The sequence below is a fragment of the Oenanthe melanoleuca genome, chromosome 1A, assembly GCF_029582105.1.
Source record: "Oenanthe melanoleuca isolate GR-GAL-2019-014 chromosome 1A, OMel1.0, whole genome shotgun sequence".
Taxonomy (NCBI): Eukaryota; Metazoa; Chordata; class Aves; order Passeriformes; family Muscicapidae; genus Oenanthe; species Oenanthe melanoleuca.
Genome location: NC_079334.1, coordinates 792,702 through 816,533, shown reverse-complemented (window position 1 = coordinate 816,533; position 23,832 = coordinate 792,702). Strand labels below are relative to the sequence as shown.

Sequence of the window (23,832 nt, the reverse complement as noted above, 5' to 3'; positions counted from 1 at the left end):
AAATTGAATCATTTTAGAGATCAACAGGATAAAAAAACTCTGTCTACCACTTGGCTTTAATTGCCTTTTTTATTTATCCTCTTTAGTATTTTCACCCTTTATCATCTTTCACAATAGTTCTGAAAAATCTTTGGCTCTAGTGATTTTTTTCCCTAGAACACCATTTTATTCTCATTCCCAGTCTTCCTGGATGTGTAATCACTTAGTAACTGCAAACTAAATGCTTAATTTGCAGGGAATTATTTTAAATTTCGAGAACTTATCCATAGGGATACACGTGGAACCTTCTTTAGAGGTCCAGAAGAAGACATCAGCTGAGTATGATCTGAACCAGTGCTTTAGCTGAAAAGTACCACACTATTCTCATTAAGGAAAATAGTGCTCCTTGAGAGATTCCTTGTTTCCAATCTGTTCAAAGTGTTGACAGGTAAATGTAGTGTAATAGCAAACCCTTTATTTACGAAAATTGGCCTATTGAAGGCAATGATTTCTGAATATAACCTTCTCAGCATTTTCTCCAAAAGAAGGTAAAAAGTAGTTCAGAATCTGTACAGTTTCAACACAATCTATATTATAGGTACATATGTTATAAAGCAACATTTCAGATTTTGTCTCCAGAACAAGAAGAAATGTATTCTACCTCAGCTAAGCCACAGATAGAAGGGAATTCTGCATGAGCAAAGGATTTCCAAATAATAAAGTCAGGAGAAAAGAAACAATGGAGTATTTTCCATAACAGAAAATGAATCTGTGCCAGACAAGGAAGTGATTAAGATGCAAGATGCCTATCACTGCATCCAGGCTGCCTTGCCCAATGACCACGTTTGCAGAAAAATGATTTCCATTGTTTACTTGAGTCACAAAACTGATGTCAGATATGCAAAAGCCAGACAAGCAAACAAAACCAAACAAAACCCCTCAACTTGCTATAAGAGCATGAGAGGGGTAAAGGCAGCAATGGAGCAATGGGGGACAATCAGCTCAGCTGCCACCGGGGAGACAAATGTCCTCCAGCATCATTCATCTAATTGTAAGGACATGCAGAATGAATGTATTTTCAGGAACAGAGTTCCTCAGGTTTAAGCAAATGTCCAAGTATCATCTGGTCTGCAGGTCCAGGTTTTTTTTCAACATGAAGTTTCTTATTCTTGCTGGCTCTCAGTTATAAAACAGTCAATGGTTCTGTGCCAGAATCAACCCTTTCCCAGCCCCCATCCTTCAGCCATTAGGACCAGCAGCAATTAACTGAATTAAAGGGAAACATCTTGGGAAGTCTGTAAACATCCATTACTCACAAAGCTTGGTCAGCATTTCCCCACTGTATTTTAATGAGCTGCTGAATAGGATATGGTAGGCTGAAATTATAACACCCATTCATGAAGCCAGAGCCATTTTACTGCTTTTTTATACCTTTTAATAAATCTCAGAGAAAGGACTGATGTTTCACTGATTTACAAAGCACAGGCCATGGATTCCTACAGCACATTCATGGTTTCAGCTACATCAAAACCTGTTTTCTAGAAAGGTGTCCCAGGCATACCCAGTGTGTAAGGGACAATGGATGGACCACATTGCAAAGTGAACTGTGACCAACAGTAATCATCTCAAAACTCAAACCTCAGGATTTATTTCTGGTGTGAAATTATTTGCCATCACCTTCTCACTGAAGGTGAGGAGGAATCTGACTTGCAGAAATGAGATGAGAACAAGGGAACTGAACCTCAGCCACAGCTGCCAGACATGCTTATTTCTGACAGATTCCTGCCCCTTGTGCAGGAGGCCTGAAGGAATGAATTGTACCCCTGGTGAGAAACAGAGCACTGCTCACAACCCTGAAAGTGTTGATGAACACACCTGCAGGTAAGGAATATAGCAGCTTATGCCTTACAGAAACCCACCTACTTTTTCTGCCCAGTCCACTATTACAATTCCCATATTTTATTGCCAAATCTTCCAGCAGAGCAGGGACTTTGCTGTTGCTGCACCAGCAGATGATGTCAGTTCAATACATGTTAAACACTCTCTCTGACCTATACACATTTTCTCCAGGTAAAACATGACAAAAATCTGGTTGAACAGATTTTTGAATGAAGGCTTATGACCCTTTTGACAGATTAAAAATAACTTTGAGAAAGGGAGCTTGATTTTTTTCCTTTCCAGCTTCTGTTCAGAGAGAAAAAAGAAAGAACAAAGTCCTAAATGCAGTTTAGGACATATACACACACAAAAAACACCAAACCCAAAACTTCAGGAAAAACCCACTTAACCTTTAGGTAAAATGCTAAGCAGCATTCATTAGACCACCATTGTAATAAGAAAGAGGCAAAACATGGAAAGGCTGAAATGCATGTACTGATCAGATGCAGTTCCCAAGCACCAATATTTACTGGATTGTTTCCTCTTACTAGGTGAAGAATCCTATGGATTATCCCTTGAAAGCAACTTAACAATCTCCTGCTGTTCTGGTATCAAAATTTTAAAAATCCTCTGGTTATAGGGACAGTATAACAGGATGCAACACAGCAACAACTTACAGGTGAGAAGCTGTGCTCAGGTTTGGAAATAATGAGGCAACACATAGAAAAATGAAATTAAAATCAATGAAAATCTCTTAAGATTTTTCCATATTGTGAAACAAAAAGGTTTTCCCAAAACAAAAATGTAGTGGGTTTGTGCTAAGAAAGGAAGAAAAATAATTTTTCAGCTCCAAAGGAAACCTCAGGGAAAAAAAAAAAAAAAAATCATTTTTCCCCTTTCATCCTTATTTTAAAAAAAGGCCTTTCTTTTGTGAATGCTTTTATTATCATGTCAAGAAATAAGTATCAATTCCCAAGCAGAGTTAGAGAAGTTTTACATGTATTGTAAGCATCACATTTCTGCCTTGGCTCTAAAAGATAACCACTCCAGCAATTCCCTTGGAAATATCAACATCAATGTCATTCAATTCATCAGCTCAGTCATTGGTTTCAATATCATCAGAGTCAGTATCATCAGTTCCTGCTGCATACCAGACCTTCTGCATGGGTCCCAGAGAGCTCCTGATCAAATTCTGCAAGCTGCTCATTTTGTCTGATCTAAGATCCCTGCCCCAAGCAGCAAGGCTGTGGACATGGAATAAACATTAATTCACCAGATTTGAGAACCAGACACACACTGGGGTCTGTGCCAGCCTGCAGCCCTTTCATACTCTGGATTGCAGCAAACTTCAATGCTAGGCCTCTATTAACATGAGTCATCTTGATTTTCTGTGAACGCTTGATGCTGCAAAAAGGTGCTAATGTCTAGAAATCCCATTTAGTTCCTCTCATTTAATAAGAAATAAAATATTTTGAGCACTAAAACTGGAATATAATCTTCTAAAGACTTCAAAGAGAGGAAAAAGAACCTGATCCAGACTTAGGCATAATGTGGGTAAGTATTGCTCTATTCACAGCAGTGGCATAAATTGTTCTACAGAGATAACACTGTTAATAGAGGCTGTTATTGGAACACTAAATCAAGGCTAGATATTTTGAACCTAGTCTTTGACTTGCTTAGTCCATGGTGAATGACTAATAATAAACCTCTGAAAATCTGTTATTAAAGAGCAAGGTTAAAAGCAGTTTCTAAACAATTTAAGTAAGGCTTTAATTTTAATAGTATCCTTTATCTTTTTCTCTTTTGTGGTGGAGAGAAGCTATAATGGAGAAAAACAAAACTCTTCTATGATACTCAGGGTAATAACCATCTCTTGGGGAAAAGGAAACAGAAATTATTAGTTGAAGTAACTGATTGCTGCTCTTGCTGTTAAAATTCCATCCTGCTTTTTTCAAGACAAACATGAATACATATGAGAGACAGAAGGGAATAGTACAAAGGGGGAATCCAGTCTGTCTTGTCCTCAGCTGTCAATTCTGACTTCATCTGCAAATGTGCTGCTTGATGAAGGAAAGCACATGATTTTGGCTTCCCAGAGATCTGGAAAGATTTAACAGCACTGAGCTAAGGCTGTGATTTTCCTTGAATTTTGAGTCACAGGCTTGCAGATTTTTTGCATGCCTGCCATCCTAGACAGCTAAGCACAATGAAATAAAATAATAAAAAAAATTAAAAAAAATAAAAAAAAAAAAAAAGGTGAGAAGCAAATGAGGTGGAAAAGGAAAAACAAACGTGATTTTGGTAGGAATTTACAACTCACCACTTGTTTGGTTTTTACTTCCAGCTTCAGCAGGTGAAAATGTAATCTGGATTCCTCTCAAGGTTTATGTCCCTAGATCAGTGGATGGGAGGCCCCAAGGCACTGTCATGATGGTGAGAAGACAGGGACTAAGGAAAATTGTGATGCCCAAAAAAGAAGATGTAGTATGGTTTCCCCACCTCTGGGAGTTCAGACTTTGTCTCCTGCAGATCAATTCTGGTCTTTGCACTCACACTTGGTTTTTCTCAGGCATGTTCTTAACATCAGCTTTGACATGCTAGCCCACTAGCCTAACTTCATAAATATTTTGCTGACTTTTAGTTTATTTAGTTTATTTATTAGATGCAGTTATAAAGCATGTAGCATGTTAAAACATACATGAAATGTATATCACTGCATGCAAAAGGACAACTGGAAATTTGGTTACCTTGGGCAAGTTTGAATGCAGGTTTCTCCACAGAATGACTAATGGTCTGGCAAGTTCTGACTTGCAATCAGTAAATTGCAGTTTCTAATATTACACTACCAAAAGGATTCTGCAATTGTTATGAAATCAGGGTGTGCCAAAAACAAACAGAGAAATCTTCATGGTTGAAGATTTCCTGGCATAAATGAATGGGTACAGGGAAGCAGGGAGTAAACACTGATTCCTTCATTGTTACTCAATAAATGAAATTTTCCTTGAGAGAGCTGCTGATTCAATGAAGCTCAAATCTGGAAGCACCTGTGGTCAGAGGAGTGTTTGAAATCCATTCCAATTACATTTTCTGAGCAGTGTGTGGAGGAAGATGTTTCTAAGGTAGACCTTTATTAGTAGCTATTGATTGTTTGTAACATGAGCAATTAGCTGCCATTAAGGGTGCTAATAAAAAAGCACATGGGAAAAATGAATATATCCAAGAAAGAAAAGTCCTACAAACTGAATTTACCTTCTGCACCTGCATGTCCTATCCCCACCCTCCTGGCCCTCCAGCTGCTTAGCTTTTCCTGGCACTTACAAATTGAATTGCTGTTTCCTTTCTCTGCTGTTCATGAAGTTGAATAATGCTAAAACAAGCCTGGCACTTTGAAACCTGCATTTGAAGCAACTGTGTGTTTGAAATACTGCTGAAATCACTGCAGTTGACCAACTTTTTTTTGCCTCTCTGAGCACACTGCAATGGAGAAAAGCAAACAGAAAAAAAAAAAGGGGAAAAAAAAAAAAAAAAGAGGAAAAGAGAGGAAAGGAGCATCTCAGAGACAATTTTTTTCCTCAAGCAGAATGGAGAGTGACACAACCCTTCCACCATGGATGGTGTCCATGCAGCATCCCCAGCTGCATTTGGCCACACTTTTCCTATGACAGTCTATCATTAGGCAAGGCACTCTTTATACAAAAAAAAAAACCAAAAACACACAGAGCTAAAGCTTACAGAAGGAGGAATGAAAGTTATTGGGGTCAGGGGGAAAAGTCATACAGAAGAATAATTTTTCAGGCTTCCATTAATTTCATTATTTTGCCTTTTCTCTACATGGAAAGTTGTGACTAAAAACTACCATGACCACCACCACCACCACCTGCACTCAGCTCTTTCACTCTGCTGTTCATTCTTCATACTTGAGTCTCCAGATTGTTTTGTGGAAATGCTGTGTTATTTATACTTTCAGATCACTTCAATTTCAACTTATCATAATTACCTCATAATACACCTTACCATGTACACATCTGCAACATGCCCACTCAAACAAATAACAAAATATGTGTTTTCTGATGGTACATCTTGAATTAGCATTAAAATAACACTCGACCTTTGGCTGGTGTTTCCACACTTTGAAGAGAACTCTGTAGAGACAAAACCAGAGGAAAAAAGTAATCAGTCACTTCAGAAGAGAGAGGGTAGAAGTTATAATGGTTGCAGGAACAGCACTCATGGACAAGACAGTGAAAAGGGGAAAGGATTTAGATTTACCTTCATTTTTTGATGACACAAAAGATGACTGGGATTCAAAGCTTCCTCTAGCACCTCAGACAAGCAGCCTAAGCGCTGGTTTCTGGCAGTGTTTGGGCACATCAAGTACAAAGAAGCACTTACCAGATGTGCACACAGATTCCCAGGGGCAGCACAGATAGGAATTCCCTCTCCCTCCCTTTGCAAGCTCACACTATCAGACAGGAAGCCCAAAGGGCAGAGTCCTGGCACCCTTACAGAGGTGAGGGGCACTCAGGTGCTCTCCATTTAATCTATTCCCTGCCAATCAGTGGAAACAGCTGTGCTCTTCTCAGGCCTCAAATACAGCAAGGGGCCAGTGGGAAATATTGAGTGAGGGGAGACCTCAGAGTGCTCTCCTGCCTCCTCACAGGGGGAGGTGACAGCCACTTGTGTCCTCTCTGTGTCACTAGTGACAGAACCCTGGGCACTGACATGAAGCTGTGCCAGGGGAGGTAAAGCAGGTACCAATAAAAGATTTCTTACCTGGAGGGTGAAACACTGAGCAGCTCCCCAGGGAATGGTCACAGCCCCAGCTGCAGAGCTCTGGGAGCATTTGCACAGCTCCATAAAGCACATGGAGGGACTCCTGGGGTGTCCTGTGCAGGGACAGCAGCTGGACTTGGATGATGTTAGTGGGTCCCTTTCAACTCAGCATACTCTGTGATTATGTGAGTCCATGATCAGACTTGCATTGACCAAAATGACACAAAAATTAATAGCAAATCTTGACCAGAGAGACTGGAAGGTTAATTCTGCACTTCAGTATTGCCTGTGGCTTGCACTGTTTGAATCCACAGGTTTTCTGCCTTTAAAGTCATTAATCCCTTAGCAGTGGGCTGAGAATGCTCTGTCTTAGTACATATGTATTCAGCATGATGCTTCTTAGAAATTGCAGTGCTTGCAGAGGTGGCAGAAGAAATACAATTCTGCCATTTGTCTGGTGAAGATGAACAGAAGTAGTCAAATGCTTACTTAAGAGGAGAAAAGCAGCATCCAGGCTGAGAATTATGTTTTCACAATCTTCATAATGCAGTGAGATAAATGGGAACAGAGACCTTTGTTCAATTCCCTCAAATTTTGGAAAGTAAACAACCTTTTGGCACAGTACTTATAATTTCAACATAGTATAGGATACTTAATATATAGTGGATTAGTGCCTGTTCTGGCAGTATTTGATCTCCTAGGACTTTTTTGTGAGTTGCTGTAAGAAAGGAATGGGGGAAAAAAAAAAAAAAAAAGAGATGAAAAACATTAATTGTGCATCAGGCCTAGAGCCTACCCTGAATGGGTTTTAAAATCCCAGGGTTAAGTTGGTTAGAGACTGAAAAAATCACACTTGCAAAGAGATGCAATCAGTTAAGGAGAAACCAGCACTGGTGCCAGTTGCTTTCATAATCCCTTAACCAAGGTACAGGAATGCACAGTACTCACAGTGAGGAGCTAGCAAGGTGGTAATAAACACAATTTAATTAAAGACAAAAGACTGAAAGTAAGTTTCTTTGTGTTTTTTTTTCTTTTTAAACCAGAATTAAATAGAAGCACATTCGATTTTTTTCCCCACTAGGCGAGCACACATGTACAGATAGGAATAAATAAACGTATACAAACTATGTCATTTAATTGGAACAAGTAAGCAGTGGTTTCCCTGAGGCTTTGTGTGTCCTTGTGCCAAATGGACATGTTACAAAATATTCCACACAAAACCACACCATATATCACACTGAAGCATCAGGAAACCCTGTGAAAAAAGAGTTAGAATGTTTTGCTGGCACTTCTTCCTTAGCTGGGGTGTAATGCTGCAGCACTTCAGAAATAACAGGTAGCCTCAAAAATGTCACTTAATTTGTGGGGCAGTTTACCTATTTATCTGAAAATAGACTCTCTTCCTCCAAACAAGATATTTTGATACTAGTCTGATGAACATAATAGGAACTATTCAAGTAATATGGTAAAATACAATAGTAGTGCAGCATTTAATAATTTCTTCAGATCCCAAAATTCACATCAAAAGTGACCCTACTATTCAATATGAGTTAAAATCAAAAAGAGGTTTGGGGGAGCTGGTCCTCCATCAAATAACTGGCTGCTGAGTACTAATTTTGACTACACATGTTGCTACAGACAGGAAAGCTGGTCAATTTTCTTTGTACAAATATTGACAAATAGAGATGCAATCTGATTTGTCAGTATGAGCTGTCTTGCCCTGGGCCCCTGACTGGGCTGTATAAGGGAGAAGCAGCCTGGTCTGATGGACAGAGCTGCAGGGAACAGGGACAGGACAAGATCCAGAACCAGGGATCTGAGCCAATGGGTTCCTGCCTGGGCTGCACAAACTCTATATTTTAATAGATTTCACTGCCTTTATGACATTCATAGTTCAGCTGCTGAGAAAGATGAAGCTTTTTATGGAATCAAAGCCAAACCTTTTCTAGATTGCTGAGGTCTATTGACTGTTCTGGCAGCTATTTCTCAAAGGAGTAGAAAGCCAGCAGCACCATTTGCTGGTGCAGGAATAGTTGGACTTTTTTTTTTTTTAATCTCCTCTACTCATTTGAAGTGAGTTGTTAGTCAGGTCTGCTCCAGCACAGAGGGAGTCAGAGGGACAGGGGTGTCAGCAAAGGTCACAGGCAGCTTTTACAGGAAGGCTTCAACCAGCTCAGCTAACCAAGCCTGAAAGGCAGCATGAAGAGAACAAAACCTCAGTAAGTTCAAAAATTTAAAGCATGAGGGACAATCTAGTCAGTAGTCAAGAGATATGTGAAGCAGCTTCTTACTGAATATTAGGACAGAAAAAATATCAGGACACAATCTCTTTAACACTGAGAAGAGGCTGCTGAGGAACAATTTAATTTTGCTCTTTACAGAGGAGCAAACAGTGTCACCACCACCATCACCTCCCAGGAGAGCACAGGCAGGACCTGCACTCTGTGCTGGAGACTGCACACACAGAGAAGGAGGGCTGCTCCCTGCTCTGAAGGGTTTGTAATCTGGCAGGTAAAGCAGGAGAAAGGAAGTGCATTACTCCCTCCACGTGAGGAAGAACCGGAAATTGTTTTAGGAGAACCTGTAAATATTGGAGACAGTGGAGTTGGAAATTTTGGCATGCTGGAGAATGAGCAATAGCAAACAAGGAACATGTGGAGGAGAGGTGTTTTTTTCTTTCCACAGCAAGATAGATCAGTTCATAATTTAATTATTTGCCTATTAACAGCCACTTCATCTCAAAAATTAAATCAATATTTGCAAGACAATGACTCTGAAGACGAGCAGAAGCAAACATGAACATCCAGAAAAAACCTGATTTGAAAAAGATGTCCTGTACTCTTTATCCCATTATGTAATTCTGCATGGCATGTGGGCTGTTCTGACTTAGGATGAGCCACACTGATAGGAACTGATTTGTCCCTTTGACCACTGCACCTATTTCTCTGCTCAATTTCAGAGAGGATGGGGCTGAAAATGGACCAAAGGATATGTGAGCCAAATATAAGAGGCAGTTTACACATTGGGTTCACAGGGCTGACCTGAACACTAAAAGAAAAAATACACTAAATTTTTATTACCTAAAAATAAAATAAAAAAAGTTTTTAACAAATTAGTCCCGATACATTTCTTCTGCTCTAATTCCTTTCTAAAAAAGTTCTGTTACTTTCCTCTCTATCTTTTAACTGGACCCAGCTCTTTGTCTATCTCTTAAGAAAGATTCTGGATTGACAAAATACTTGTCTGAAGGACCAGACACTGATCATCCTGACACACTGATCACCCTGACACCTCTGCAGACAGTCTAGAGTTGAACCAAAAAGCAAATCACATGAATCCCCTGTGACTTCTTTTATCTCTTTCTCTACAGTATTTGCCCTCTAATATTCAATAAGAACTTTTCTTAAATGGATATTTTTATTCCCATTTGAGTCCACATCATGCCAAATAAAATGTGTGCCAACACATTTTATACAGGAATTTACCCCCAACTTCTAATAATTGATGCCAAAGTAGACATTAAAAGATTAGGATAATACAGAAGCAAGATTTGCAGTGAAGCATGAACTAGAAGGGAAGAAGAGAAGCCACTCAAGTGAATCAGCTGGTCAGGTCTGAGCAACAAGCCAAAAACCCTAGAGCTACCTTGGTTCTTCCAGTCTGGTGTTCTTACACACATCACAAGCCATGGGAAAAACAAAACCAAACCCAGCAATAAAGAGAAAGGATGAAAGTCTTGCAGGCAGGGAATGATCTGAATGCAGCATCACATCCAGTCTGGCATGGGGTTGCTGTGGGAAAGAATGACAAGAGACCATGAATGGACAGAAAAGAATTCCTCAGTAACTTTTTTCCCCTTTTTTTAAAGTGTGAAGAGGGAATTTCCTTAGGGTGTGAAAAAATGATCATGACTCACAGTAACATCACAGTAAATCCAAGTGATTAATGGCTTGATTTTCAGATTTGCTGAGTACCTGTATCTCCAAGATGCTGATTTCAAAAGAGCTCTTGGTGTTCAGAACTTCTGTAAATCAGATCATGGGGACTTACCCAAGGTCAAAGCAGCTGATGACCAAACTGAAAAAGGGATACTGCCCTCCAAAGAATTATACAGAACCCTTGGAAAAGCCCTTTCAGTGTTTGAAAAGTATTTCAACTAAAATCTGTATGATGCTGGTACTCTTTTGCATAAATAGAAGGGACATTTCAATCTGAAAAAAAAAAAAAAAAATCTTGGTTTGTCTGAACTCCAGGAGTGTGAGAGCACTGCAAAGGAACTTCTGAGGGGACCTGAAGCCAAGTGATTCATGAGCATTCTGAGGTTTTGTGATTCTGAGGATTTATCCTCACAAGTGTCTCCCACCCATTTCTGTGAGAGCTGGAGAACAGCCATGTTCCTCCTAAAAATAGATCCTGTGTGGGAGGCTGCAGAATCTGGCACCTGTGGATTGAGTACTTTTGCAACTAGTTTTCTGCAAAATTATATATTTAGTTAAAACTATGGAATCTTATCATAAATTTAGATATTTAAATATTGCCATATTAAAAAAAAATTCTAGATTAAATACTTTGGGGAATTAAAAAAAATAAAAAAATGGATCCCCGAAAGAAGGAAAACACAATCTTTAAATATCAAGTACTCTATGTTCAGGAAAATAAATAAATAAATAAAAATTCATGGGCTTTCTGCATGGTTAAATCACTTCATTAAACCTTAAAATACATTCTCTGAATAACTGAAGCTCCCTTATAAACAATCTCCATGTTTCTGTACTGATAAATGTTCCTTTTAGTGCACTATAGCATGTCAATGTACCCATAAAACCATTTCTCTAACTCATGCATTTCATGCCTGAAAAACAAAAATTGTACCAAGATGAGTTTTCTGTTTTCAGACTTAAGGTCAATGCACAGGCTGTACTGAGAAGGTTAACACCTGTCATTATTACAAATAAATATAAAAATATATTGAGCTTGCTAGTTCCACATTACCTGCTTCAAGCAGAACTAAAGCAGGAATGAAGGACAAGCTGTTGGGGTTTTTATTTAATAATTAGGGACAGAAACAGCTTTTCACACTGCAGGTTCTGGAGAGGAAAAGGCTGGCTGTGATCTCTTGAGAATTGCAGACCCTCCTGTGGGCTGAGGTTGATTGACTGCTCAGTGGTGATGCTTTGCTATGTGACACTGACAACTCTAGAACATTATAAATGTTGGTTTACTCTGAGCTGTTGAAGAAATAAGTGTATATATATCTGTGTATGTATATTAAAAAATACTATCTAGAGTTTGTAATTAATATTAAATATCATTCCAATTTTTGCATTAATTTAATTTAGTGTTTTTCTTCTTTGCAAGCAGAGATGTGTTATTAGAAGAAGGGATTTTTTGCCTATAGATTCAGTTATGCAGGGTAATTTCTGAGCAGTAACAAGCAATAGACTACACAAAAGTAACCCCTGAGTAGAGAAATAACTCTCTGGATAGAGAAAAATGAAACAAAAAAAAAAAAACAAACCTAAACCCACCCACAGTTTATATATTTTTGTACATACATATAAATGCTATTCCATAAAGAGAATTGGTGTCTTGAGGAATGTATCAATTTCTGTTTAATATGTTATTCTGTTTATAGATAAACTATCAAAGTATTAATATGTACAGAATCTACTTTACCATATACTTTATTTTTATGGTAGCTACTCCTAGGAGCATATTGCAGATGAAAAAGAGCAAGCACATAAAATTGTGTAATACTGAATAATACACATGCTGACTTCTTCCACACTATTTCTCTGCTGGGATATTATCATGTACAGAGTTTTCTTTTTTCATGTGTATATATATGACATTGATTTTTGTCCCAAAGAAGGGAATATGGAGATTTGTTTCTTACAAAAAAATTATGTCTCCTGAAATTCCAAAAGAACTACAGTCAACAGCTTGTAATTTTTTTTCCCCTTCTACATATTTAAATACAGCAGAACCTTAGAAGAATATTTTGGTGTTTCAAAAATTTATATGATAGAAAAAAAGCTATTTCACTCTAGAACTTCTACACTCTCTATAAAAAATTTACAGAGTCCTCTCTACAGTAAGAGTACATTCTGAATGGATTTCAAAATAAAGTGCATATAAAGTGGTCATCAGGGCAATCAGAATTGCTGCTGATTTGACAGCACATATTGTCTGAGAATTCCATGTCAAAACTTACATTTCAACCATAACAGCACCAATCCCATCTTTGTGCCAGATAATCTCAATTATCTTTTTTTAAATTTTTGTTTTGTAGAGTCATTATCGATCTCAAAATTAATTTTCCATTTATTTATCATTATTACTAATAAGATTAATAATGATAGTGGGCTTGTCCCATAAGTCAAAGGTTCCAGTATCCTTATATGTATGGAAGAATAAATTTGCAAATAAGTAGAAACATGTGCAAAATATTAATTTTTTTTTTTTTAACTGAGGATCTCAAGGCTAAAAATGAATTCTTAAGGAACTTGCAGCTGAGTACAGAACTTCAGAAGTTATGTGTGCCCTTAATTTACAATGTGTGAGCAGCTCCCAGTGTCCTGAATTCCAGAGTGCTGAAGGGGGATTGTGGGGAACCAGAGAGGAGTAACAACAATCCCAGTAATGGGAATGGGAATAGCTTGGAAAAGTGACAGAATTACTCCTGTGCAGACCTGGGATAAGGTGCAGTTATAAAGATCCCAACTTTAGACCTTCTTTAAGCAATCTGAGCAGAAGTCAGAGAAAAGAAGTAAACAAGGATTCAAAGACCAAATAAAGGGTTCTCATTTTTTGCTTTGTTTCCTACTTATTTATGAATATTATTCCTTGCATTAAAGTTCCATGCTTTTTTGAGCCATTACTTAAAGGAAATCACACTTCATGATCTAGGTTTGAAAAATCTCCATACACTGATGCCTCTGAATGAAAATATCCATATGACATACGTCATTAACTTGCAATCCTGCTCCTTTGAGCAATTCAGATGAACTTTATTGAGTGTCCCTGAGTAGAAAAGACCTTATTAAAAAAAATAAACTACAGAGAAATTTAGCTCTGAACACACATGTATTGGTTGGATGGTATGAATATTTGAAAAATGTACTTCCTTCCCCTTATAAAAAGTTAATGGCTTCAAGAAATTGCTTACTCAAAGTAAAAATCTTTAGCAAAAGCAAATTTAGGAATGCTTCATTGTAGGTCTGAGGAATATCTGCACAGAGTCAGTTGCTGAGGGTGGGTTGCAAAGTCTCATTAACGTTGAGGTTATGGCTTTTCTGAATTTAGAATCCTCTTTCTTTAGGCCCCAAAATTTCCAGTGAATGTAAATAACTACCCTGGTGGGTCTACTTCAGTAAAGAAATATAAATGTGCATTTCAGCTTGGGGACCTAACTTTTCCAAATGGTTATGTCTGCATCACATTTTATACACAAAACACTTCCCTTTGAGATGATGCCTACAAAGGAAAATTCAGCATAAACCTGCACAGTATCAGACTCAGAGCTTTACTTTGTAGCTGGGCACAGTCCAACAGCCTCTAAACTTGTATTTTGCATTTTGAAAAAGCATCAGAGATTTACACAAAATATAAAATGTTTGTGCACATATATATAATGTATTAATATATATTAAATATTAATGATAGATATTTATATTTCATGTATATTTCATATATTTCATGTATGTGTCTGTATGTTTACAGGCATTTCTATATATGTATGTATATGTATAAAATTTGTATGCAAATTTATGTTTCCTGGCTATTCAAAATAGAAATAATAATGGACCAAGAGTATCCAGGCAGATTAAAATCTGAATTTAAATATAGGTGACAGAAGCAAAATATTCATTTTGTATTGTAACATATATTTCAAAGAAATCCATAATTTAGCATAATGAGTTACAACTCTGGAAGGGATGCACTGGAATATCTCCATGCTACATCAGTATTCTTTGATTTTTGTAAATCTTTTGTTCTTTCCAGTTCTAAACCCTAGAAAATCAGTTATCATGCCAGCTTGGAAGTCAGATCAAATAAACATGTGGTTTCTTCCAAGGTATGACTCAATTTGTCCTTTAGACATTTGTCCTTAAATCAGTGGACAGCAGAGATTTCCTAAAAGATTTTTCATTCAAGCACACAGCATTCAGCTGGCACCCACAATGCTTTGAAATAAATCTTGGGAGTTTTGCTGGCTAAACCTAATCCTTCAAACCACCACATGTTTGCATGTATATATACTAAATATGGAAATATCAGGCTTGGGGTTTTGCAAAATCAGGGACAAATTTTGTAGATCCATATAATACATGTATCTCTACTAATTCCAGGTATTATACTGCCAACCCAAACAAATCTGGTTTTATTTACAAGTTCCTTGACACTTAGAAACAATCACCTTTGATATTTTAAATCTGTAGCACTTTCTTCCTAACCTCAAATCAAGTTTTATTAAGAGAATTTACACCCTTTCAAAGTCAGATTAAGCAGTCTTAATTAAAAGTCTTCTGTAATTGCATCTAAGACAGATTAATAATTAGATACCTTTCATGTAGAAGTTAATGCTTTTCTGGTGTAACAAATTGAGAACAAATACCTCATTTTGCAGCAGATATTCCACTTGACCTCTGTAGTTCATGATAACAGAGACAAAGTTCTGCCTAGGAAACAGAAAAAAAGGAAACATCAGGTTAGTAAGAATTAGATAAAGAGAACAGGTTTGGGTTTGTTTTTTGGTGTGCTTTTTTCAGACTCTAGACATTTGAAATAATTAGACAGCGATTTTATATTTGTATAAAATAAAGCAAAGTGTGTATGTAGACATTGTGCAACTGAGCCTGGATTTTGATAGTCATTTGTCACAAATAATGGATGTCTATTAAACAAAAGTCTACTTATACACAAAGGTACAAGTTTCCCAAGTTAAAGAACTCCAGTAATTGATTTGCTGTTTCAATGTCTATTGAAATTCACTTCCCATTTATTTTACTCTGTGGTTAAGCAAATGCTTAAATCTTACCCTAAAGAAGAATAGACTTAAGTGCATGCTACATTCTTACAGCTAGACTGGGTGATCCTAAAGGTCTTTTCCAACCTGTATGATTTTATGTTCCAATGCCTTCTTTCTCAATCACTGCACAGACTTAAGTTGCATCAGAATCAGATAAAACATCTGCACAAGATCTGGAAAATCTTCAGAAGTACAGGCTAAGTCACAAGTACAAAAGTATGTTATAAAACAGGGCAGCATTGCTACATAATCCATGAAACTTAATTTGCATGCAGTTCTCAAGTTTACATGCTCAAACTGTTTCAGCAAGTGCCTTTTCCATGGCATTGCCTGGAAAAGCTGGGAATTAGTTTTACTTCTGCGGACAGCCTTACAGCACTCTGTGGTTCCCTGCCTTTGTCATGCTACAGATTAAATATAGGACTCAGATTGCTGATTCCTCCCAAAGCTTCACTAAATTAATTAGGGTTATGAAGAGCAGCATGCACCTCTCTACACTGAACTCCTCAACTGCTGCTTCAGCTGTAAATCTCACACTTTTAGAGCCACAGGCTCCAAGTGCTATCCCCAACAGATAACCACATTCAGATTTTTGCTTTTAAGAGGCATTTGTGTCATTTTCTCTGTTTCAAGCACAGTGAGATTCTCGCTGTTCTTCATTTGTCAGCTGGAGCAAAACAAAAACCAGGTGATTGCTAAGGCATCTTCTTGTGTCAGTCTCCTCTGTAGGGTGGAATCATCAGGGAAGGACAGGGAAACCTTAATTCCCAGTTGTACACCTTGTCTATCTCTCTGATTAGTAAAAGGGACACATTACCTTGATGGCCACCAGAGGTAGCTGGGGTTTGCACATGTTTATATGAAAAAGGGGAAACTGCAATTTAAATTCTTTCTTTGTTGTTTGTTTTGCTCTATCACTTTATTCTTGCCTTTTAAATTTTACTCTAATATACCACACCAATCTTTTATCAAGGTTCTTCATCTTCAGAAGAGTTAGAAGAAATTTCCCCCCACTCTTCCATCTCCATTGCAGTCTGGTAGCTGGAAATCCCAAAAGTATTTTGATTTTTTTCAGAGCTTCAAAACAGATAAACTATTTACAGAGAAACTGTGTGTGTCTTCATGTATTTTAGTTGGGCTAACTGAGCAATCAGAATTAAAGTTGCAACAGGAGCCCAAAGTACAGGCTCCATGGTACATGATCAGATTTTCATTATCTATATTGAATGGCAAGGAGACTCATTGCACTGAAATAACAGAACAAAGTTAGGTGGCCTTCCCTGGAGATGCCAACTATTCACTTCCCCCTGCAGATAGTTTAGCCTTTATAGCTTTTTATTTCCAATCTGCACTGGCTTTATCTAGCCAGGCAGTTTGTGTGTGGAGCAGCTGCCTGGAAATTCCCCCTGTAATCCTGTTAAATCATAGCTAATACAAGTTGTAGTTCTGCTTTGACTGAGTCCTCAGCTATAATATCTTTTTCACAGCTCAAAAATACATCAGAACACATGAGCTTGCCTTGCCTTTTTCCATGCAGGTGGGAATGTTTATTAGCATGGTTAGTCAAAATGCTTGGTTACAGAATAATTTCCTAAATTACAATACTGGTTCACAAAATTAGCATATTTCCCATCAGTTTATTGTACCCTGGAGAATTTTCAGTATAAAGCAGCCATAATTTTACATCATTAATAGGAAGCCAATCCAGCAAGTTGTAATAATAATTGAAATACCTCCACTAATGCTATCCTGAGTCTTTGTCTGCCAGGTAACTAATAGCACCCATATCTTATCACACAGACATACTTCACACTTGTGCATCATTACAGCTGTGCATAAATACAGCAAGCCAACCAAGCCATGAACATTTAGTCCTGCTTTCATGTCAAGGACAGCTTTCAGCTTTTAGCAAGTCAATACGGTGCAAGAGTTTTGAAAAGGAAATAAGAAAAGCACAAACAAGAGTCAGTCTCAGTTCCTGTCCTGCAGACATCCTCTGTGCTCCTAAATTTCATACACCTGTCATCTATACAAATGTCTTCTACTGATCTCTTTGTAGCAAGGACCAGAATTTTGGAAATCTGGGCCATGCTCCTAGGAAGCCAGATGGGTCCTCAGCAGCACCAGGTTCCCACCTCAAACGAGTCTCTACCCCTCTGTTCTCCTCCATCTGCTAAATGACAGGTGTGTCATCTAGGTTTATTATGGTTGGCAAAGTACTTTATAACACAGTGGTGAAAAACATGGCAAAAAGTGTCAACAGCTTCCTTATCTAAAAGTGGAATTTATCTAAATGGAATATAATTAAAGGTGAATGAGGAATCTATCTCATATAGTGTTTGTCCACCACAGGTTGGCTTTACAATCAGCTTCGCTTTGATTGCCAAGTTGAAGGCTCATCATAGTTAGCCTCCATTAAAAAAAAAAGAAAAAAAAAAAGTTTAAAAATTGCTAAACTGTGAAAATATAGTCCTAATGAAGAGCAAGTTATTATTTAATCTCAGAAATTCTCTAACAGCAATGCACACATGAAAATTATCACACCTTCAATCATGGGAATCTTTGGGAAATACAAAAGCTTTAATGAAAACTTCAGTAATGTGAAAAGGAGACTATCGAGAAAAACTACACACATCCAAAAAACATTGATTTTTTGCTAAGCAACAACTAAGGTCTGAAAATAAAAAGTTGGAAATATTGAACCAATTATCTTTCTCTTTGGTACCATCTCCAGTGGTTCTTAGAATTGTTCTTTGATGCAAGGAGGCTCCCTACAAATATAAACAATTACAAACATACATACTGCTGAACACCAGCTCATTCACACAGAACCTTCTTTGTTCATCCCCCCACTGTGGAAGAGAGGTGTACAATGACATATATGATTCTGACAAAGGAGAGTGCACATTGGAGATATTCACATGGTATTTTCCAAAGTCAGAATGGTCACTGCAGCTTTCTGGGCACTGTATCTGCCCCTTCTGTTAGGTGTTTCCTGATAGACTTGCTGGCACTCCTGCCTGGGAGCAGAACTCTCCTTTCTGTACCAGGGCTCTGTCACAAGCATGCCCTGGAGCTGGGGAAAAACTCTGTGTCTGTGACTTGTTTGGATTTTTTTCCTGAAAAAGTAACCCTTGTTCTTTTTCAGTTGTGTGTTCTCTACAGTTCTCACTAGATGTAAGTGCAGGAGCAAAGCACAAATGCTCCCCAGGACATTTCCACTGCAGCTCAGCAATAATATCTGCATTCTCAGGAAAGCAGCTCATCTCTCTTCCATTATTACTGCAGGTTGCTATGTAAAAGGGTTGGTGGGTTTCTTTCCTTAAGGGATGCTGGAGGAAAAGGAGAGAAAAGAAGGCTACTCACTGTTCTAGAGAACTTGGCTTCAAATCACCAATGTGGTGCAGGCAGAGCTGGATGCAGGTGGTTGCCTTGGGAAGAATTTTGTGGCTTCCCAAAGTACAGTTGCTGCAGTTTGGGGTAAAACCACAAATAAATGGTTATCTTTGCTTGCCACTTCCTTCTTTATTCCTTGCAGCCTCTCCTAAAAGCACCAGTAGTTTAAATTCTAAGGGCAAAGAAGACTGAATAATACAAAACCTGTTCTTGGCTCCTGCTTCTGTGGAAATTGATGGTGTTGGTGCTGGCATGTTTTCTAATAAAACAAATAATAATTGCTTAGTTGTATCATTGACCATTAAGTTCTGAAAGAGAACAACAAGGACACAGAGAAAGAATGTCCTTGACAAACTGCACACGTTCCCAAACCTTGAGATTATTTCTGCATATTCTTCAAACCCAAAGAATTATCCTGGTTATGAATGCACCACTGCAGAATAACTCGTGGTGTCTGATACCAGCCCAAAAATCACACACATCCAGACAGGTGACCCTTGATTCTCAAAGAGCCCTAAGTTTTCATCCTGTGCAGCTCACACAGAGGTGCAGGAGCAGAGTTCATCTTTTCTCAGATCAGGTGTCAGCTAAGATCAGACTCACTCAGCTGGAGTGGATCCTACAAACCAAGCTGCTGGTCAAAGATGATCCAGCAGCCCATGACAGGGGAATTCCTTAATCCTATTTGCCTCTTTACCACTCTTGGCAATCTTTTATAAGTTAGAACACAGCCTTGATTTGTCACTCCTAAAATTATTTGGAACAAAAATAATTTCTTTTTTTTCCCCCTTCACATCTTGTTTTATAGAGGTGAAATAATTAAAAAAATATTTCAGGTTTGAGGCAAACATCTCTTTACATTTGAGAAAGTCCTTTGGGATTAATGGAAAAACAACAATGGTTTTTACAAAGTTGTCATGGGGGATGTGGCAGGTGGAGGGGTGAGACAGGACAGGTTTATTCTATAAAGACAATAGCTCAGTACCTGGCAAAGTGTACTAAGTAGTCTTAGGAGGAATATAAAGGAGCCCCAGGGGAGCTTTGTTTTGGCCTCTGAAAGGATTTGTTCCCTCAGAACAAGAATAGTCCAATTGTGGCAGCACAATGCCCAAACAAGCAGCAGTAGGCAGGAACAGGAGCACAGGGGGAATGCTGCTCTACCTTAAAAATGTAGGCTTGAGAAGATGTGGAGATGGATTTATGAAAATTGAAATACATGTAGGCTTTGAACTTGAAATGTTCAAGTGCAGTTCTGTTCACCTTCACTAACCAGCACAGAGAATGGGAGATCTCCAGAGCCCCCAGGTCTCACACAGGGCTGGCTATGGGCTGGTTGAGTTCCACACAGCCAGAAACAGCCAGCTTTCCTTCTGGGGGCTTGCTCACTCCTCAAAAACATACCAGAGCAACAGGAATAGCCATTGCTGACATCCAGAAAAGGGTGTCTGACATATTTCCTTGCCTGTTTCGTGGAGAATCAGAGGGAGCAGTGGTTCAGCACTGGCTCAGGAGGAAGCCTGCTGCTGCCACTGATTTCATTGCCATGACCTCAGGCATGCCCTGCTCTGCCAGATAAGCAGCTAAACTTTCAATCCTCACTGCTAAACATTTTTGCCCATTACTTCTTTGGACAAAGTAGCTCCTCAGGGGTAGAGGGGAGGAGAAACAAAGCCAAGCTGTCCTGAGCCTCATGCCAGACAATGTAAAATGTTACTAGAACTCAGGAAAGCGTGCGTGGGTGATGAATTCAGAATCAATTTTACAGAGGGAAAGTCTGCTGGAAGAAAAATAAACTCCTACAGTTCTTTGCAAAAGTTCTTCCAGCTTTTCTTTTATAAAAGCTCTGAAGCTGTCATGTAGCACTCCTGGTGATTAATGATTCTGGGATAGCTGATATGTGGGTGATGAATTAGTAATCAGCTTTAGGCTTACACAGACTTCCATTCTCTTTCCATTTCGTGTCCTGCACCATTGCGAGTACAAATTGCTTCCAAAAATGTTTGTGAGATGTGATGGTTTAAATGTGTTGGGAAGAAAGGTGGGAGCCAGTCTTCCCCAAATCCTAAGGGATGAAGTCCAAGCCTGCAGCATCAGGCAATAGGGATGTTCCCACCTAAAGTCCAGGAAGATTCTGTGCTGCCTTTGCTGGGTTTTCTCTCAGCCTGAGCTGGGGATCTTTGTTCAGTCTTAGTTGGGTCCCATCATCCCTCTCATGGGCTCACTAACTTTTACACTTTATTACTCTCATTATATAGATTTAAATGGAAAATATATACAACCTGCCAACAACACAGTGCCTGCCAGTGAAATAAAAAGTCACTTTATCCTTTCAGAGTATTATGAATGTGTACTGCTTCCCTTACTGCAGCCAACAGGGATTGGAATGGAGGTGCACAGGTAGGCAAGGCAGGGATGGAAAACAAGTGATAAAAAAACCACTTTGAGCTGAACAAAGTTATCCAGAGAGTATCAGTGACAGAATTAAATCAGCAGCTTGGCTGATGGAGGGAGGTAACATTCAGGTGAAGCTCTCCTTAGTCTGGCACAGGAAAACAAAACAAAAAGCCAAGAAAGCTCTTGTATTAACTCTAGCTTATAAAGAATTCGGATATAATTTTATATTCATAGAAAATTCTCTTAAAGTGAAAGGAAATTAGCTCAGATAAGCTATGTTCTCCCTGAGACTGAAAATTAGCTGAGCACCTCTAAACAAAGGGTACTACAACTCTGCAGTAGAGATGAGGTCTGTTCTTGTGGCACAGGGATTACTGTTGGATTCAAACATATTTGTTTTGAAAGGTGTTTGATAAATATGTTGTACAGAAAGTTCTGTTATTATTTCTTGTTAAACCCTTTAATCTGTCACAGTCACAGTACTGCCTTAGCTCTAAATTCTAACTGCTCATTTTTAAATAAGTAATTCCCTACATAGTTGATATGTGTTGAATAAGAAGAAAAAAACCCCAACAAACAGTGAGTTCTATTTAATAACATGAGTGATCTGGGAGATGAAGGTGAACAAAAATTAGATTTGCCACTGGTTGCAAATGAAGAAAACATTGAAAATCATAGTGCAGACAGAGCAAGATCAAGAGAATAAAAGTAATTTCTAGAATACTACAACCAGCTTGGACAAATGAAAACTATTTCCTCAGGGAGGGAGAGATCTATATCCCAGAGTAATGTGAAGATGAAACAAGCCCATGGTGAGACATGAGGTTGCTACAAGAGATGCCAATGAGAAAGGCCAGATCCTGGTGTCATGGGGCAGAAATGAAGCAGTTCATCTTTATAAGGCTTTGATTGCAAACTATTTCTCTCAGGATGTTTTTTTAACTAGAATACAAGTTCAAAGAGCAGATCTCAGTAGGGCTGCTGGGCAGCGATTGATTCTTCAGGAGTGATTTATTGTTACTAAAACTTGGTTAAGAACAGACTAACAAGGACATGAGTCAATTGTGCAAATATTGAAGGGAGAAGACAGGAAGGTTCAAGAGGAATTATTGAGAACATTGAGCAAGAGTGTAAGTTGAAGTAATGAGAGCTAATTAAGGAGCAGAAATTGCAAGCCTCATATAATGAAATGCTTTCTTACACAGGGAGATGGCATGCTGTAGAATAATTGAAAGAAAAGTGCAGGGAGATTGTACAGTTGGAGAAATTAAAGACAGGCATATACAGACTTTTGTAACTAATTAAGAAATTGAGACAAGAAATAGTGCAGAATGAAGACACAGATCACAGTCTCACTGTTCCTTAACACATTTTTATATTCATTTATTATCTGGGCCCAGGCAAGGAGAGAAAATAATTTGTATGTGGCAAAAAGACAGAAACAGAATAAGAGCCTTGCTTGTGTTTCTTTCCTCAAAGGCTAATTTCCTTTCATGCCCTCTAACAGGCAGCAATGCTCTTAAACCTGAGTGATTTCAGAAGAAAAGTGAAATGAGGATTTGTTTTAAGAATTTGTTCTGCTTTGTACTTTATTCAAAAGGAGAAATTCTGGGATCTGTGTTTCTAAGGGTCAAAACAAGATCATTCTTATCTCAGTCAGTGTCATAGACTCTGTGACTAAACATTCATCTGAAAATTAAGTGTTCCAAGCACAACAATAATACAGGGCTGAAAGCAATGGAGTTTAGTTTCTTTATGGGCTTGGTGGTAATTGTGAAGTAAAAGCTACAGAGACTTGTTCATGAAATCTACTCTCTGCATTCTGCACCCTGCACCAACATTGCTTATCCACAGCATAATATAGTTTTAAAGCATGATTGGCCCTTGATTTCTCTCATCTATTAAAAAAAAAAAACAACAAACAAACAAACAAAACAACCCCAGTGGAGTTAATTGTCTTAAAGACAGTAATGCAGCACGTGGTTCAGAAATCTAGAACACATTCTTTTCTTTCAGGGAAGAAACCATGTGATTCTCACCCAGATCTTTTACTGGGAGGTGTACATTTATTCTTTCCATTCCCACCTCTGCTTTATATTTTTTCAGCCTTGGTAACTTCATAATGGTGCCATGTGGAGCACACAGTAATGCAGTCCCAAGCATCAGTGAAGGGTCAGACTCAGGGCTGGAATTAAGCCCCCAGAATGGTCAATTTTCCCACAAAGTCCAATTTCCAGCTCCATAAACACCTTTTGTCACTGGTGAGGACACAAAGCAGCAGGATCTGTCTGAGCTGAGGCCAGGCACCAATGTGGGGGCAATTGAACCAAGCCAAGCCAGGAGATGTCCACAGTATGACAGGGTGAATCTCTTGCTGGTCT

General features: G+C 38.4%; 1 protein-coding gene across 1 annotated transcript in view; it reads right to left on the bottom strand.

Annotated features, from left to right (window-relative positions):
- The window catches only part of PIK3C2G (phosphatidylinositol-4-phosphate 3-kinase catalytic subunit type 2 gamma), a 138,359-nt gene extending 117,880 nt beyond the window's left edge, over positions 1–20,479 (bottom strand). The window contains 6 exon segments of the mRNA XM_056511614.1: positions 5,966–5,999; positions 15,248–15,311; positions 18,461–18,513; positions 19,024–19,129; positions 19,262–19,365; positions 20,459–20,479. Coding sequence (XP_056367589.1) covers positions 5,966–5,999; positions 15,248–15,311; positions 18,461–18,513; positions 19,024–19,129; positions 19,262–19,365; positions 20,459–20,479 — 382 coding nt within the window.
- Positions 20,480–23,832: the final 3,353 nt, after the last annotated feature.